The sequence below is a fragment of the Pristis pectinata genome, chromosome 3 (genome assembly GCF_009764475.1).
Source record: "Pristis pectinata isolate sPriPec2 chromosome 3, sPriPec2.1.pri, whole genome shotgun sequence".
Lineage (NCBI taxonomy): Eukaryota > Metazoa > Chordata > Chondrichthyes > Rhinopristiformes > Pristidae > Pristis > Pristis pectinata.
Genome location: NC_067407.1, coordinates 44,542,003 through 44,559,198, shown reverse-complemented (window position 1 = coordinate 44,559,198; position 17,196 = coordinate 44,542,003). Strand labels below are relative to the sequence as shown.

The following is a 17,196-nucleotide window of genomic DNA, read 5'->3' as shown; positions in this document are numbered from 1 at the left end:
GCAGCCAAATGATTCTGCTGTGGTGCAGCTCTCTGGACAAGGGCTGTATGCATGACATGTTACCCCACACATGTCCACACATGCACAACACATTACTTTGGACTCTGATTCTTCACTATCTACATACAATTATCCCAATATAATTTCTTTGAATTTATTTATTGGGAGGAAGTTGGAATGCTCAGAAAACTGCATACCTTAAGATCAGATACAGTTATCTTTAAGGAACAATAGCTCAGACTCTCCAGGCATTAGCAAAGTGACAAGGTTCACTGGTAATCTAGGGAAAGCTATCTAGGATAGAAGTCTAACAGTCTCTGACCGAGAACTTTCCCTTTTTCGATAATATTATAGCTCACTTATTTATTTTTATTTTCAATGTGAAATTGGAGGGTTATTTTGTTTTGACCATATTTTAAATTAATGGTACTTTATTCCTCCTCTTTTAAAAAAATAACTTCATATACTTTGAAAATCCCTGAATCACATTCACCGAAATTATTTTATACCTTCATCAATATATTGACACAAATTAATTATGATTCTTGAAGTCCAATGTAGATGATGAGATTTGGAACAAATAATCATTGTATCAAAGGGGCTGTGTGATCTTTGACTTACAGCTCTTCAGATGAAAGCTTGCTGGGAGTATTTGTGCCTTTCCTACAGCTTGCTACTCTGGTGCTCCACCAGAACAAAGTTCCCACACAGAAAAAAAAAGTAGGGTGTTACCTTGATAAAACAATAATCAACAGCTACTGATCATTCTCTAGACAGTCCTATTCTTCTTTGTGCAGCTATTGATGTTCCATCTGCTTTAATATGCAGGTGTGGATGCATGAACTAACTTTGGAAAGAATTTGCTCCATGAATGCCAACACCCTTCTTAAGAGGCAGGCTTGCAATGTTAGTAAGGTATTGCTTCAGCACATAAATTATACTGCTGAAGAAAGAAGCCATCATTCATGACTGTTGATTTGCTGAGTTTTGTACTTATGTGGTCTCACACTCACTGCCTCACTGGTATTTCACCTCTCGGGAGGAAGTTGGAATGCTCGGAAAACAGTTTTTACTGTATACCTTAAGATCAGATACAGTTACCTTTAAGGAACAATAGCTCAGACTCTCCAGGCATTAGCAAAGTGACAAGGCTCACTGGTAATCTAGGGAAAGCTATCTAGGATAGAGGTCTAACAGTCTCTGACCGAGAACTTCCCTTTTTCAATAATATTATAGTTCTTTTATTTATTTTTATTTTCAATGTGAGTTTGGAGGGTTATTTTGTGTTGAACATATTTTAAAAATAGTGCCACCTATAGGAAGGAAGTATTGATTTCAAATAATGGACCAGAAATTCTGCTCAGCAACAAATCAGCTGAATCTGCCAATGACGTCTGAGTAAAGTTCAGTCGTTACCCCTAGAAAGACCTGGACAACCACAATTTACAATAGAGAGCTGGCTAATCCCTCGGAGTGGCTGATGGAAAGTCTTTCTGTGATATAAAGTGATATGCAGGGTGGGCAACGAGCTATGGTGTGCCATGTTTTGGGAGGTTTTTTGGAAGATGCTACTCTGGGAGAGTTTTTGATCAAATTTACATTAGAAATGTTGGACCTGAGTAAATTTCAAGGAGTTAACATTCATACAGCAAAGTGGGATCTAGCTGATAGGAATTCCCATTGAAGTATAAGCAATATTGGAATAGGATTCATCAGTTCAATGAACCAGTCCTTGACTTCTTTAGCTGCCCAGTTTTGCAAGGAATGCTGGTTTGGTGTTTGAGATTTTTTGTTTACATTCTTCCCATCCCATTGTAAACCCACTTTTGGGGAGGAGTAAAATTAAAATCCATATGTTTGAATGCGCATGCATGCGCGCACACACACACTATCCCAACACTAATTTTCCAGCTCTGGAACCAGACAGCAATTTGCCCAAAAGAGACAAATTAAGATTTGTTACTGCCTTTATTCTTGCACTGAGATATTTGATTCTGTTGCTTTTATACTCACTATTTTACTTACCAATAGTTAGAGCATGTCAGTGCAGCTTTAACAACTATTTTGGTCATGCGTGCAGCCATTATTTCTGTGAAAGAAAACTGTACACTGACACCAAAGACCAGATGGTAAAGTGTACATTAACACATTTGGAGTGAGGGCATGTTCGGCACTGAGTTTTTTAATCTGCTCCCACCTATAACATTAATGCCAGATGGGGCATTCTCAGAATTCTTGATCTTTCCTCTTGTTATCATGGCCTGTTTTGAAGACACCGTTGTTAAGATTAGGATCAATTTGGGCATTTACCTTCACTTGTTTTTATTTCATTATTACCCTGCTCACCTGACTATAGGTTGAAGAAGGTTTAATAGTAGCTTCCTGGTTAACAGCAATACAACCTCAGCTGGCACAATCATTAACCAAAGGGATTCTGGCTTCAACCGTGCGAATGTTAATTTCATTTATGCACAGTGCCAAGGTCAACAATTCCTCAATACCAAACCATCCCACATCATTAGTGTTACCTAAGCAAAACTAATTAAAGAGGTGAAGAATGTTAAACTGCATGGGGCTCATCAAGCACATACATCAAAATTGGAGAGATTGGGGGGAGGGAGGATTGCAGCAGGGAGCACCACGGGGGCAGAGAAGTGTGGCCATGAGGCACCTGCTTCTCACGCATTAATGTCGCTGCCAATCCTTCAACAAAACACAGAGAAAACACTTAGTCATTACGAACTGCTGTCATCATGGTGCAGGCAAAAGATCAGACCCAGAGCCCATGCTTTGAATTAGAACAAGGTGTTTATCATGTATTTTGATCAACATCACCATCACACACACTACTGGAAACCACTTTACCTACCTAAACAGCTCATTGTGTGCATGAACATGTCTGCCTCTAAAATACAGAGCACCAGAGACATACCCAGAAGTTATATAATATGAATTATAAAGATATTATATAAATACATCTTTTCCTTCTTGCAGATTTTGTCAGGAAATATATAAATATTATATCTGTTTTGAACTTAAAACTGAATTATGTGCCCAAGGAAAGGAAGCTGCATCATTAACAACTTTTTCAAAGTATCTTCAAACTCTCTGTGAGTTATTAATTAACTGCGCATAAACTCTTGTCTCATTGTTAGGCATTATTTGCATGTTGCCTTATTTATCACCTAATTCCTGTGCAAGGTCAGCTCTTGTGGCAAATTTTCAGGGTTGCTGAAAAATTGGGAAATTATAGAGCCACTGTCACGGAACAAGTAATGAAAAAATGTGCTGGCTTCTTGATTGGATTAGATGTGAAATATATAACTGTCAGACTGAGAAGCAAGCTCTTCTCATCACCACCACTGGAAGAGACCCAGTGAAATTGCTGAGCTAATATCGATGGATCTGAAGCAAAGGGCAGCTTTGTATTGCCGATCTTCTGGGGTCAATCACTTTATTAAAGAGTGATGGCCACTCTATGACAAACCGTAATCTGCGAATCTGGTTTAACTATAAATCTAAATTTAAATCTATGTTGCTGAAGGTTAAAAAAACTTGCATACTCAAAAAGTTCCTGACCTACAACTGATATACTTTCTGCTGGATACTAAACCAATGTCCATTATTTTGGCAATTTTAAATCAATGATATTCCAGGTGAACCTAAAATTAAGTTTTCTGGAAATCCTCTAATAATTCAATATATATCAAATCTTTATAGAATAAAGGAGTTGTTCCATTTAATTATAATCAATTATTGAAATAAATAATATGTGGAACTGTAATTTAGTCTCATGAAACATTTATGTCGCATTAGCTATTTACTATTTCAACATGTCTTAGTTAATATCTTAAATGGACCTTATTGCCTTGGATAAATTTCAACTGAAATCAGTGCTGTGATTTGGCAGGGATAAGTGGCATGGACCTCCATGCTACAGAGTATACTGTGAGCAACACAACATCTGCTTCAACACAAACTATCTTAGTGTAGTTAACTGGATATTATCATGTAGTCATATCAACCATTGTACATGCATAAATTATATTTGCTTTTGTAACCTATGCATCAAAATTGATTGATATGACTGCATTAAATATCAACAACCTTAATTGGATCAACATTTATAATATCCAGTTAAAAATACTAAGACATTTATGTTAATGGTACTTAATTGTTTCAAGTAACAGCCTGAAGGCCAGTCTCAGGAATAATTCACTGTACCATGAGATGCTGGGTCCGGTCCTGGAATTCCCTGGACATTGGTTCTGGTCATATCATCGAGTATAGCTGATAAATGAAACCAGGAGCTCCCTCAAGAAAAAAGGAAAGCCGATTATTCTGCTTCAGTTGCCTTTTTCCTTTGCTGGATAGAGGCAAGGAGACTTCTCATTTGGTAAATTAAGATGAAATCATTGCTTGAAGTCTCTAAATCTTGGTGTGAGTTCAGTAACGGTTTTTCTCTCACCTTACAAATGGAGGATCAAGGAAAACAACTACTCATTCATTTCTTTTTGACCTTTAAATTACGCAGAGAATGAAGAGCATAGTTTCAGTGGCCCTTGTTTATTAATATTGTTTCCATGATGAAGAATTCTTTGATGCAGTTATTGAATTTAAACACTGTGGTTAAAAGTGTGAACACTTTCATCAAGCTTCCCTTTTATAATCTTGCACTGAAACAAATTACCATAATTAATGTCATTAATGTCTGGGAATGAAAAATCTGTCTCCCAATATACATCTGGCTCTCTGACGATTTATGGACAAAATGGTCCCCTTCCCTATTCCTATCAAGAGTCCACCTGTTAAACTCTAGAATATTAAAATGCTTTAGAAACTTAAACAGTTCTTCTTACCTATCATGAGTACTCCTGACAATTAGCATGTTTGAACATTTCTGTATATTGTGCTGTTTTAATTTACAATACATCCATCTTTTAAATAGCTCTTATTAGGTGAGAGAATAAATTATTGGTTGGACACAAACACACACATTTTACTTACAGAGCACCATGTATTTTGGAAGGTACATTTGTTGTATCTACCGCATTGAGGATAAGGGCTCAGAATAAAATATTTTCAATATATATTGGCATCATTTTTAGTATTCTTGGGATTGCCTAATATATTGGAATGTTACTTACTAAAGTTAAAAGAAACTGGACAAGAGCTGCATGGGTTGCACAGCCCAGGTGGCACTGCCTCACATTGACATAATGGACGAAATTCAGCATGGACCCAGCTAACTGCCTGGAGTCGCCAGCCATGGACCCTGCCTACCTGCACTTTACTTTCATGGATGGGGAAGGCCCAACAAGTTGGCTCTCCACACCAAGAAGCACCACACAAGGCACAGCAGGGCCTGAGTGGCGAGTAGTCCTAATATTGTACCCTGCAGCCCAACTCCCGGACAGGTTGTTGCTGTCAGTCCCTGGCCAATTTAGATGTGGCTTCACCTGCTAGGCTTTCCCAGCATTCTCTTTTATTTCAGATTTCCAATAACTGCTCTGTTCTGGATCTCACAGTTCTACAAGGTGTTTTTTTTTCCTCTGTTCTACCTAATGTTTTAGTGTAACGCTGTTACAGCACCAGTGACCTGGGTTCAATTCCAGCCACCTTCTGTAAGGAGTTTGTACATTCTTCCTGTGTCTGTGTGGGTTTCCTCCAGGTGCTCCAGTTTCCTCCCACATTCCAAAGACGTACGGGTTAGGAAGTTGTGGGCATGCTATGTTGGCACCAGAAGCGTGGCAACACTAGTGGGCTGCCCACAGAACACTCTACGCAAAAGATGCCTTTCACTGTGTGTTTCCATGTACATGTGACTAATAAAGATATCTTATCTTATTTACACCTCTCCCAGACAAACCACATGCCTTTCTTCAATAAGCCTTCAGAACCTTTTCCTGCTCTCCTAGATCACACCATTCTATGGTCTCATGACCTCCAATTAGCACAGACATTCACTTTGTTCACTCCATCCCTCCCTTTTACTGCAAAATTAAATGTGTCTTGAGTTCAAGTGTCAAGTCAAATGTAAAGGAACGAAACACTGTTAATGGAAAGACCCTTAACAGTGCTGATATACAGAGGGATCTTGGGGTCCAAGTTGATTGTTCCCTATGGCTACACAGGTTGATAGGGTGTAAAGAAGGTGTATGGCATGCTTGCCTTTATTAGATGAGGCATTGGGTTCAAGAATCAGGAAGTTATGTCGCAGCTTTATAAAACTCTGGTTAGGCCACATCTGGAGTATTGCATTCATTTCTGGTCACCCCATTACAGGAAGGGTGTGGAAGCTTTGGAGAGGGTCCAAAAGAGGTTTGCAAGGATGCTGCCTGGATTAGAGGGCTTGTGCTATAAGGAGAGGTTGGTCAAACTAGGGTTGTTTTCTCTAAAGCGGGAGAGGCTGAGGGGAGACTTAAAAGAAGCTTATTAAATTATGAGAGCCATAGATGGAGTAGACAGCCAGTATCTCAGGGTTGAAATGTCTAATACCAGAGGGTATGCATTTAAATTGAGGGGGCAAAGTTCAAAGGAGGTGTGTGGGCCAAGTTTTTTTATATATACACAGGGAGTGGTGGTGGGCCTTGAATGCACTGCCAGGGGTGGTGGTGGAGGCAGACAGGATAGAAGCGTTTAAGAGGCTCTTGGATAGGCACATAATATGTAGAGAATGGAGGGATCTGGACCATGTGCAGGCAGAAGGGATCAGTTTAATTAGGCATCATTAGCTTAATTAGTTCGGCACAACATTGTGGGCCAAAGGGCCTGTTCCTGTGCTGTACTGTTCTGTATTCTATGTTCTATAATCCATGCCTATTTTCTAAATTTTCCAAGCTCTGAGATAAAAATCACTGGCCTGAAATTTAAACTGTTTGCCTCTCCATAGCTGTTGCCTAACCTGCCAAGTATCTCCAGCACTTGCTGTTTTTATTTCAGATTTTAGCAGTGCCATTTAAAAGATTTTCAAACAGATTTAAATTAAAAATAAATAAATGTAATCAAAATACATTAGCATACTAATAAATATATTAACATAAAGTAAAATGACAAAAGCACTTCACATTTCCCACAGGGTCAATGGCCTGATCTAAATGAAAGTGGTCACTATTCACATAGCCTTGGAGCAAAGCTTAGGGTCGATGTGAAGTGAATCCAGTTCATTTTCAACATGTCAATGTGCTGGTGCTGGGGTCAATGTGCTGGTGCTGGGTTCAATGAGAGTCCAGCAAGGGAGTGGACCATCAGATGCTCTGGCATCTGATTTCCAGCTCATCTTTTGTCACATGCATGTGAAGACTAAGACCCACTGAGTGCCTGAAACCAGAAAATCTGGAGACATTGGCTATCGGTCAGCTCATTTGACCTGACATTATGCTCTCTACAACAGTCTCTTCCTGTTTTAACCAGAACTGCAGGTATCTCAATGTTTCCATCTTTCTTCTGCCCAAGAAACTGGGCCAAATTATGGGTGGTTTCACAATGAATCAGTTTTCATTGTGAGCTCTGACTGTGCATGTTAACAAGCACTAAAGAAGATCTTATCAGTCTTCTTGCCAGCCACAAAATTCAATAAAATTTAAGCTCCACCCAGATTAAAAGAAAGAACATATTTATGTGTGCTTATCTCAACTTCTATTTGTCTAAAAGGAGTTTACACTCAATCAAGATGCAGGAAAGTGCAGCAGCCAGCAAACTTCCACAAACAAAGTCAAAGTTGAGTTTATTGTCATATGCACAAGTACGTGTATCCACAGGTGCAGCGAAATCGTCCAATGATCTGTTTTACGGGATCTCTGGTGGCAGAGGACATTGACCACTAGAGAATTGATGTTGATTAGTTAATCAGATTTGTGCCCAGCTCACTTGAAGTATTCATCACATGAACATCAATAGATTCAGTACTACCAGTAGAGTTGGTTTTCCTCCAGGTGGGTAGGACTGCACTGCTGAGATGTAATCACATGAGTGGTTGTGGCCAGCAAATCACCAATACAGATTTCTCATTCCATGCCTTTACCATCAGAGTCCTTCAAGTATCTAAGCTTGGCTTCTCTTGCTTCTCATCCAAATGCTGTCCCTCAGCGAAACCATTTGAAAATGTTCACAAATACATCTCTCCACTGTATCTAAATTGTCAGACTCTTTGTCTCACCCTCAACACTCTGTGAGCAGAAGTGGGAAACCAAAGCATCTGTCTTTGGCCTGGATCTGTTCCCTTGCCACCAACTCCACAGGTTCCCTTGCTTAGTCTCGAAACCAAACTAGTTGGTGTACGATCTTTGATCCCAAGTAACATTGCCTGACTCTTCTCCAGCATTGGCTTGTTTGCTGCTGAAAACCTCTGGAGCTGGCCAATTCAATGGTTGAAGAACTAGGGCTTTTCTCTTTGGAGAGAAGGAGGATGAGAGGTGACTTGATAGAGGTGTACAAGATGAGAAGAGGCATAGATCGAGTGGACAGTCAGAGACTTTTTCCCAGGGCAACAATGGCTAACACGGGGGGGCATCTTTTTAAGGTGATTGGAGGAAGGTATCAGGGGGATGTCAGAGGTAAGTTTTTTTACACAGAGAGTGGTGGGTGCATGGAACGCACTGCCAGCAGAGGTTGTGGGGGCAGATACATTAGGGACATTTAAGAGACTCTTAAATAGCCACATGGATGATAGAAAAGTGGTGGGCTATGTGGGAGGGAAGGGTTAGATAGATATTAGAGCAGGATCAAATATTGGTATAACATGGTGGGCCGAAGGGCCTGTACTGTGCTGTAATGTTCTATATTCTATGTTCTGTGTTCTATGAATGAACTCCTGGCTAGCCTCCTTTGCTCAACTTCAACTTAAAATCGAGGTCATCTAAAACTCTGCTTCTGACTTAACCTGCACTGATTCCAATTCACCTATCATCCCAGTTTACCAGCTGAATAATGTCTTGATTTACCCTTCCCATTCTATGTCATTTCCTCCACCCTTGGAACCTTCTGAGGTATCTGAGCTCCCAAATTCTCTCCATGGGCAACCCTGAAATGTTGGCAGTCCACCACTGATGGTGGTGGCTTCAGCTGACAAGGCACTATGCCCAGGAATTCCCTCCCTTTACACTTTCTACCTCCCTGTATCTCCTGGCATCTCATTGTATGTCTAGGCATCAACTATTTTAGTTACTCCCTTGAAACACCTTGGGGCATTTTTGCTACATTATAGACACTACGTAAATGGAGGTTCTCATGGTGATTGCAACCCATGAGTCAGAATTCGGTCCTGCGTGTCAGGAGATGAAATGACAGATTGCTAATCTAGTGACTCATCTAACTACTCAGGAAATAACTGATTCAAATCACACAGGCAAACTGAATATAGCTGTTATTTAACGATTATTTTCATTCATTTATGAACTTATGACATGCCCCTTGCCAGACTCTGTGTTTAACATGAACTAAATAACAAAATTTTTGACAAGTTTTCCAATTGCTGCGTAGTTCAATTAAATGAATAAATATGAATTTCTGGGATCTGCTATCCAATCAGTTTAGATTCAATAAATCTAAAATAACTTAAAAGTGGAAGTCAAGTCAACCAGGGTTATGTGTTATACAAAGGGTTTTACGAAATTGTCCATACAGATTTAACACTAGACTAAAGACTATCTAGAAATATCAATTCTACTCCTTCAAATTACGTGCCCTCTTGCTCTTTCAAGTCAATTTCCCTTTTGTGATATATTGGAATTTGCTGCTTAAAGTTGAAAAAAATCTTTAAACAGAAGGTAAAGCAGATGGGGCTTTGATTGATTAATCAGATCTGCCAGTTAAGAAGTAGGGTGCCCACATGTTCCACTCTGGTTGGGATGACCCCAACCTACAAAACTCCAATCCTGGTGCCCCACTATATGACTACCATCAATCGTACCACACTGTTTGGATAGAATGTGATATTAGACTGGTTGGGATTTTAAAGATTCTGTGAATAAGAGGAGACTGGCATTATATTGGATAGAACATTAAAGGAACAGTGAAGGAAGGGTGGAATTAGATTGGCTAGGACTGCAATTAAACTGTAGAAGCCTCTATTGAAGGAAATGAGGTACCAACATACATAGAATGTACAAAACAGCCCTGAAGGACGTTCTCATTATCTGTGCTAAGATCTTACAGAGCTAAGGAGCTAAAAGGGAGGAGGGTGAAAATACATCCCTATTTGGTGTGAACAGTCCAGACTTAAAAGATGAATCCCTGATTCTGCATTGAAAGACTGTGGGACAGGATTTCCTGTGTGTACCTCTCCCCCTCCCCTGACCTTCTTATTCCGGCTTCTGTCCTCTTCCTGTCTAGTCCTGATGAAGGGTCTCGACCCGAAACGTCGACTGTTTATTTCCCTCCATAGATGCTGCCTGACCTGCTGAGTTCCTCCAGCATTTTGTGTGCGTTGCTCCACATTCCAGCATCTGCAGATCTCGTGTGTCCCTGTCGAGATCTGGAACCAGCAGTGAGCCAGTGAAGGGAGCAGTAGTGTTGGGGAGCAGAGCCAACAGCTGCAAAGTCTGAGGCCATGAGATCTACTAAGGACTGGCCTTAACTCAAACACCCACTTCCTCCTTTGACTGAGTGCCTCATCTGCTTTAATTCTGTACTTCAGTGCCAGGCAGTCACTTGGTGTCGCCAGTGCTGGCAGGACATTTTTTGCTGTCTAGTGACTGGAATTCGATCACTCACCACCAGCATCAGGGGTCCAGGCAGGGTACCATGTGTCCTTGTCCTTACCCCACCAGTTTTAAAGCATCATTGCCTGTAGAGTCTGAGGAGAAAAACCCTTTCTCTACAAAACTAAATTACTTAGCAGAAGTCACCAGAACAAAAACCAGCTTAATCCATCACAGTGAAGTCCTGTACGTCAACTGAGCCTCCCACATCATAAAACGTGTGTGGAGCAAAACAAGCTGTGCCCAGAAAATTTATTTTAGTATAAGGCAACTACATTTAATGATTTAATTGGTTGATCAGAACAAGACATTTGTCTCAGCTTTGCTGAGATGGTGTGGCTTTCAGCTTCCCTACAGTAACGGACTACATAACCCATGCTTCTTTACAGCGCTGAATGAGTGCTGCATTGTTGGAAGTGCTACCTTTTGTATTAGATATTAGACAAGGCCTGGCTTTGATGGACGCACAAGTACTGTGACACTATTCAAGACGGAGCATGGAGTGTCGTAGCCCAATTTATATTCTTCCCCAGCAAATAAGGATGAATCATCATACATTTCATGCAATTGATGGAGCAAATTGGTTTCCATGTTCACACATACAATAAGTGATTGCTTCATTGGCTAAAAAGCACTTGGGCACATCTTGCGAGCATGATGAAGCACAAAATAAGTGTAAGGTTCTTAATTTGAAACCTGTTGTTAAACTTTCTGTTTGAAAATGCATACAAAAAGGTATCAATGGGAAAGGCTGCCTCACCAATCTGACGTAATGAGATCATGAACATGCTATTTATGATGTCACAATATCTTCTGCATGAGGAAAATCTCTGCAGCAAGTTCAGCAAAAATGATGATCCTACTACTGAGCACCATCCACAATGCGTCACCAAATCTACACAGACACAAAGTGTACCAGGCACCAGAGGATGTGCCTCTTTCAAATCAATACAATGAAATGTCTGTTGCTAGGCAGTGTAAAAATCAGCACTATTCCAGACAACATCTTGCTTGAAACTAATTTAGACAGAGACACATGTTCACAATACAAAGATTTCCCCTCAACGCTTTCTCAGTAAAACAGTCTCTACCACTCACCGCTAATGTGGATGCCAAAGTATCTGTCTGGTTTTGCAATTCCAAGTTAAGCCAGGGACTTTGCCTTCACTGACTAGCAAAGTAACAACACAATGAATTGGTGCCACACAAGAAGTCTGTGTTTGACTGGCTTACAGAAAGTACATTTTCTGTCTTAGTGTTTTATTTCCATCATCATAATATTGAGCAGCAGCACCCTTACTGGACAAAGTGGAGTCAGTTTAGGTACACTCCTTGTCTGTAACATCCAAAAACAATCATCACTCAATTACTTTCCTCAGTTGAATTGGGTGTTCCAACCATTTCGGGATGAGTGAAATAGTGACTTCGATCTACCTAGTACTTGGATGATTCAAATTCCCTCTCTGAACAATGGAAAACAATGATAATAGTTAAAAAAAAGCTTAGGATTTCTTCTGAATTGTGGCTGAATTTGGAAGCTTTTGGTTTTTATTTACCACTGGTCTTCCATAGGTACATTAGGTGATATCGTTATAAGGAACCACATCATGTGAGCTGAACACTGTGCACAGATAAGTGTGTCATTTGTAATCAAGAACTGAAATGTTAAGATTTTATCAAATGGAAGATAAAATTGCGATGCAACACCCACCAATAAACCTACACCTCAAGTTCACCCTTATAGCAATTGCAAGTCTATTTACCTGATCCAGTCAGATGACTGAACAGCCAACTGGCACATTGTGAGGCGGTGTCGACTGGAGACAAGGCCCTGCAATTAATAAACAGGGAGAATTAAATATTAGTAATAACACATAATATGAAAAATATTTTAAAATGTGATAGGATTAGATGTCACTGCCTAAAATTTGCGCCCCAGTTGCACCTAGATCTTACTTGTAAATTTCATAGCATGGATAAAATTTGCCTGTCTTTAAGTATTTGTGGCCGTTTCTATCAGCAGTCCCATCCATTAGGATATTGGGTTGGGTGCTTCTTGCCATAATTCACCCAAATGCAGATTTCATTTGCCTCCCATATTTCACAATGACATCATCAACATGTGCAGCTCCTTTAATTACTTAAATGATAGAAATTGGACCAAAAGGTCATGAGCAATGACTCACAGAATTTACTCACTGAAAGTAATAAATCCCAGATAAGCCAAAGAGGCATGGCTTAGATGTCATTACATTTTATAAGATAAGATCTCTTTATTAGTCACATGTACATCGAAACACACAGTGAAATGCATCTTTTGCGTAGAGTGTTCTGGGAGCAGCCCGCAAGTGTCACCGCGCTTCCGGCGCCAACATAGCGCGCCCACAACTTCCTAACCCGTATGTCTTTGGAATGTGGGAGGAAACCGGAGCACCCGGAGGAAACCCACGCAGACACGGGGAGAACGTACAGACTCCTTATGGACAGCAGCCGGAATTGAACCCGGGTCGCTGGCGCTGTAATAGCGTTGAGCTAACCGCTACACTACTGTGCCTGCCTCACACTACCGCCCAACATTTGCTCAGTAACTTTACTGAATTAAACATGTCTGCCACTGATTGGGGGTGGGGGTGGGGGTGGGGTTGGTATCATGGCACCCAATTCATTCTCCACCCAAATGCGACCTCCGGCTTATCCCCAGCCTGATCAGACATTCCCCACCTTCCCCCCCCCACCTCACTTCCAGACTCATTGCAGCTCCTAGTCTCACTCTGACGCCTACTCCCCAGCCTGACAGGCCTGCTTCATATCGTTATTGAACCTTTCCCTCCTTTTTCCCAACTTCCCCCCCCCCCCCAACCCCCAACCAATCCCTGCTCTGATTCCCCTAACACCAGCAATTCCCCCCCCAAACCCACTTGGTTTCCCCTCACGTTCTTTTCATCTCCTCTCAAAATAGGATCCATTCCCATGGATCAGAGTGCAAATGCCCTTGTTGCTACCTGCAGGGGCAGCCAAAAGGACCAAGGTTGAGTTTTAACTGGAAGTAAACCATTTTCGTAAAACAAGTTTGGCCCTAATTTGCAATTTTATGGGTGTCTTATGATTTGATGTCAGAGATGCATGCAGCACCCATTTAGCACAGCAAAAATGCCTGATGTCCAGTTTTAGGATATGTGACGTGCATGAAGGCTGCAAATAACTCATTACAGAGCTGTTTCTTAATTTCGATTCTGTTTAGATTAACTTTATCCCATTAAACACTGGGTATGAATTTTTTTAGTTGCTTAATAATGATGTCTTTGGTAACAAATTAAACAGTTGGCTCATTTCCACCTTCTCAACAGTTCCCTGCAGACCACAACAATTATGGCCCAGTAGACATCACATTGCATTATTATTTTACCCATAAGATCACCATGGCCATGTGACAATGCAGATCATAATGAACAAAACAGCACAAATCATGTTGAATCTTCACTCTGTTTTTTTGGGGAATGGGTGTAAAGTAGTAGGAGGGGTCACAGTCAGACTAACAATCTAATGGTCCATACGTTGAGTGTTCTTTCTGCACTATAACCAGCTTATACCAACCAATGGGATAGTTAAGTCCTACATGTTTAAAGAAGGGAAGCTGTGAGTACCATGGAGTGGATGCTAACCCAGAAACCATACGCTAGGACTTAAGCAGCAGCTTTCAAACCATCCATCTACAGACTAGAAGGAAAGGAGGCTACCAATAATCCAAAGATTTGCCCTGCTACAATGGTTATAATACAGAACAGTGAGTATTGGTTACAATTTAATGAATGTCACAATAACTATGGGTTATTGTAATTACATAGTGCACAAAATCAGTGGAATCTAATAGAGGGTGGGGATGACAATGACAGTGGAGATTCAATCATCAGTTTTCCACCAATATCCAAAGCAAAATTATTTCCATCCATTTTAAAACTTTCTTTCCTATAGCATTATTATAATTTTAAGTATCTCTCTCAAGTCACACCTTAACCTCCTCAGCTCTAATGAATATTGCCCTAGATTTTTCAAGATTCACGTCATTTCTTTATTTCCTCACACCAGGCAGCATATTGATGAGGTGGTCCTGAACTCTCCTTTGCGTCAACAATCCTGCCATAATGAAAACCCAGAGCAACACATAGTGCTTCCAAATGAAATCTCATCAAGCCTTCATGTGGTTCACCATTACATCACTTGTTTTATATTATTTATACATAAGAATCAGCAGGGGAAGGGTACATGGCCCCTTCAATCAGATTAACCATTTGACAGATTACGACTGATCCCAAACTTCAACTGTCCTGCCTTGGTTCTACATCCCTTGATCATTTAGTGTCTAAAAGCTTATCGATTGCTGTCTTGAACATACTGACTGACAACCCACAGTCCTCTGGAGTGTTCTGATGATTCACACATGTTGATTGAAGTCAACAAGATGTTGCTTCTCAGTGCAAACCACCTATACTTCTGACTATAAAACCCAGTATTCAAATTGGCTTTTTATGTACTTATAAATTTGAAACACAGCTACAATAATGTTTAGCTAGTCAAAGTTTTAATTTAAACAAATTAAACATACTATTTCACAGTTACTGAGATTGAATTCCATGTGGAACATATAAATCTTACTAATACTAACTGGAATCTTCCTTTGATCTTTGATCTTCCCCTCTGCCACCAGATTTCTGAACAGTCCATGAACACTACTTTGTTATTCCTTCTTCCGCATTATTTATTTATTTAATTTTTTTTAGTAGTTTTATGTCTTTGCACTGCACGGCTGCTGCAAAACAACACATTTCATGACATATAAGTCAGTAATAATTTTTTTTAAAAAATGAGTTCCTGTGTCTCCTGTGTTAGTTGTGAGTGCAACTGTGGTCACCCAGCTCAGCTCATTTTTCAGATCGCTCAAATACACAAGAAAGGCCTGGATAGAGTGGATGTGGAGAGGATATTTCCAGTAGTTGGAGACCCTAGGACCAGAGGGCACAGCCTCAGAATAGAAAGACATTCATTTAGAACAGAGATGAGGAGGAATTTCTTTAGCCAGAGGGCAGGGAATCTGTGGAATTCATTGCCACAGACGGCTGTGGAGGCCAAGTCATCGGGTATATTTAAAGCGAAGGTTGATAGGTTCTTGATTAGTAAGGGCGTCAAAGGTTACAGGGAGAAGGCAGGAGAATAGGGTTGAAAGGGAAAAATAAATCAGCCATGATCGAATGGCGGAGCAGACTCAATGGGCCGAATGGCCTAATTCTGATCCTATGTCTTATGGTCTTAAAACAAAAGCATTTCCAGAATAGAAACCCATAGAATACCCCTTCCTATTTTGAGCAATGCTGGGAAACTCTCTTCATTCTCCTTACTACCACAAAGACAGTTACATTGCTGAACAGACCAATAATTACAGTAGCAAGCTGATCATACTACACTGACTATTGCAGAATGCACCTCACAGAACACTGTTCTTGTCCACTGCAGCTCATAGTGCATTTGATGTATAATAACCCCAAAATATACCAGCCATTCTAAAGTATAGTTCACAACGCACTAGTTACAGCTCGCAGCCTCACTTTTTTTTATTTGTTCCTGCAATGTAGATTGTGCCCACATTGAGTATCCATCTCTGAACTACCCCCGGATTCAGAGGCTTTGAGGCCATTTTTGAGGGCACTTAACCATCGACTACACTGGTGGGTCAGGCAAGACCAGATAAAGAAGACAGATTTCCTTCCCAAAAGGCACGAGTGAACCAGATGGGTTTCCATGACAGTATGGCAGTTTCATGATTACTGTAGTATATTGTTTTATTTTGCAAATGCACAGTGGAGCACGACTTAGACCCAGCTGCACATGAAGCATCAAGGGAACATGTCCTTATTGTGGTAGTTAATTGTCTAAACTGAATTAAGCATGGTAAATACATTGATGCTAAGTTAATCATGTGACACAGCTTCCAAAGGTAATTCCACCATCCTTAAAGTAACAATTGCACACAACAGCTAGTATAAACAAGGACAAACTAATATATACACACCACAGTCACCATTATTGAAAACAGCTTTAAATTCCAGATTTATTTAATTACTTCAACTTAAATTCCTCAGATGCCATGGTGAGATTTGAAATCCAGAAGTAGTACAGTATCTTATATTCACCAGTAGCTCTCAGCATTCACTGCTGGCATTGTACTGTCATCTTTAATTCATTTACTTCAAGCTGTGAAAAGGAAAGGGCAATCTCTTGTCTGTTTGGCAACAGTTCAGTTACAAATTGCAAAAGGACTATAAAGTCAACCATCACAAGCTGTGGCAATGTTCCCACTCTGGTGTTTATTTGTTTACTTTAAAGTAATGAATTGGTAGGGAAATGACTTTAACGATAATTAAGATCTGCAGCTCAAAAGCTTCTTTTGCACCAACCAATGCAGGCAGAAAGTGCATCCACATTGTTCCAAAATAAGACCAGA

At 40.3% G+C, this 17,196-nt stretch overlaps 1 protein-coding gene across 1 annotated transcript in view; it reads right to left on the bottom strand.

Moving 5' to 3' along the window:
• The window catches only part of nmnat2 (nicotinamide nucleotide adenylyltransferase 2), a 199,243-nt gene that overhangs the window by 93,924 nt on the left and 88,123 nt on the right, over positions 1-17,196 (bottom strand). Inside the window, exon 3 of the mRNA XM_052012983.1 lies at positions 12,464-12,531. Within this exon, the coding sequence (XP_051868943.1) occupies positions 12,464-12,531 (68 nt within the window). The remainder of the gene's footprint in view (positions 1-12,463; positions 12,532-17,196) is intronic.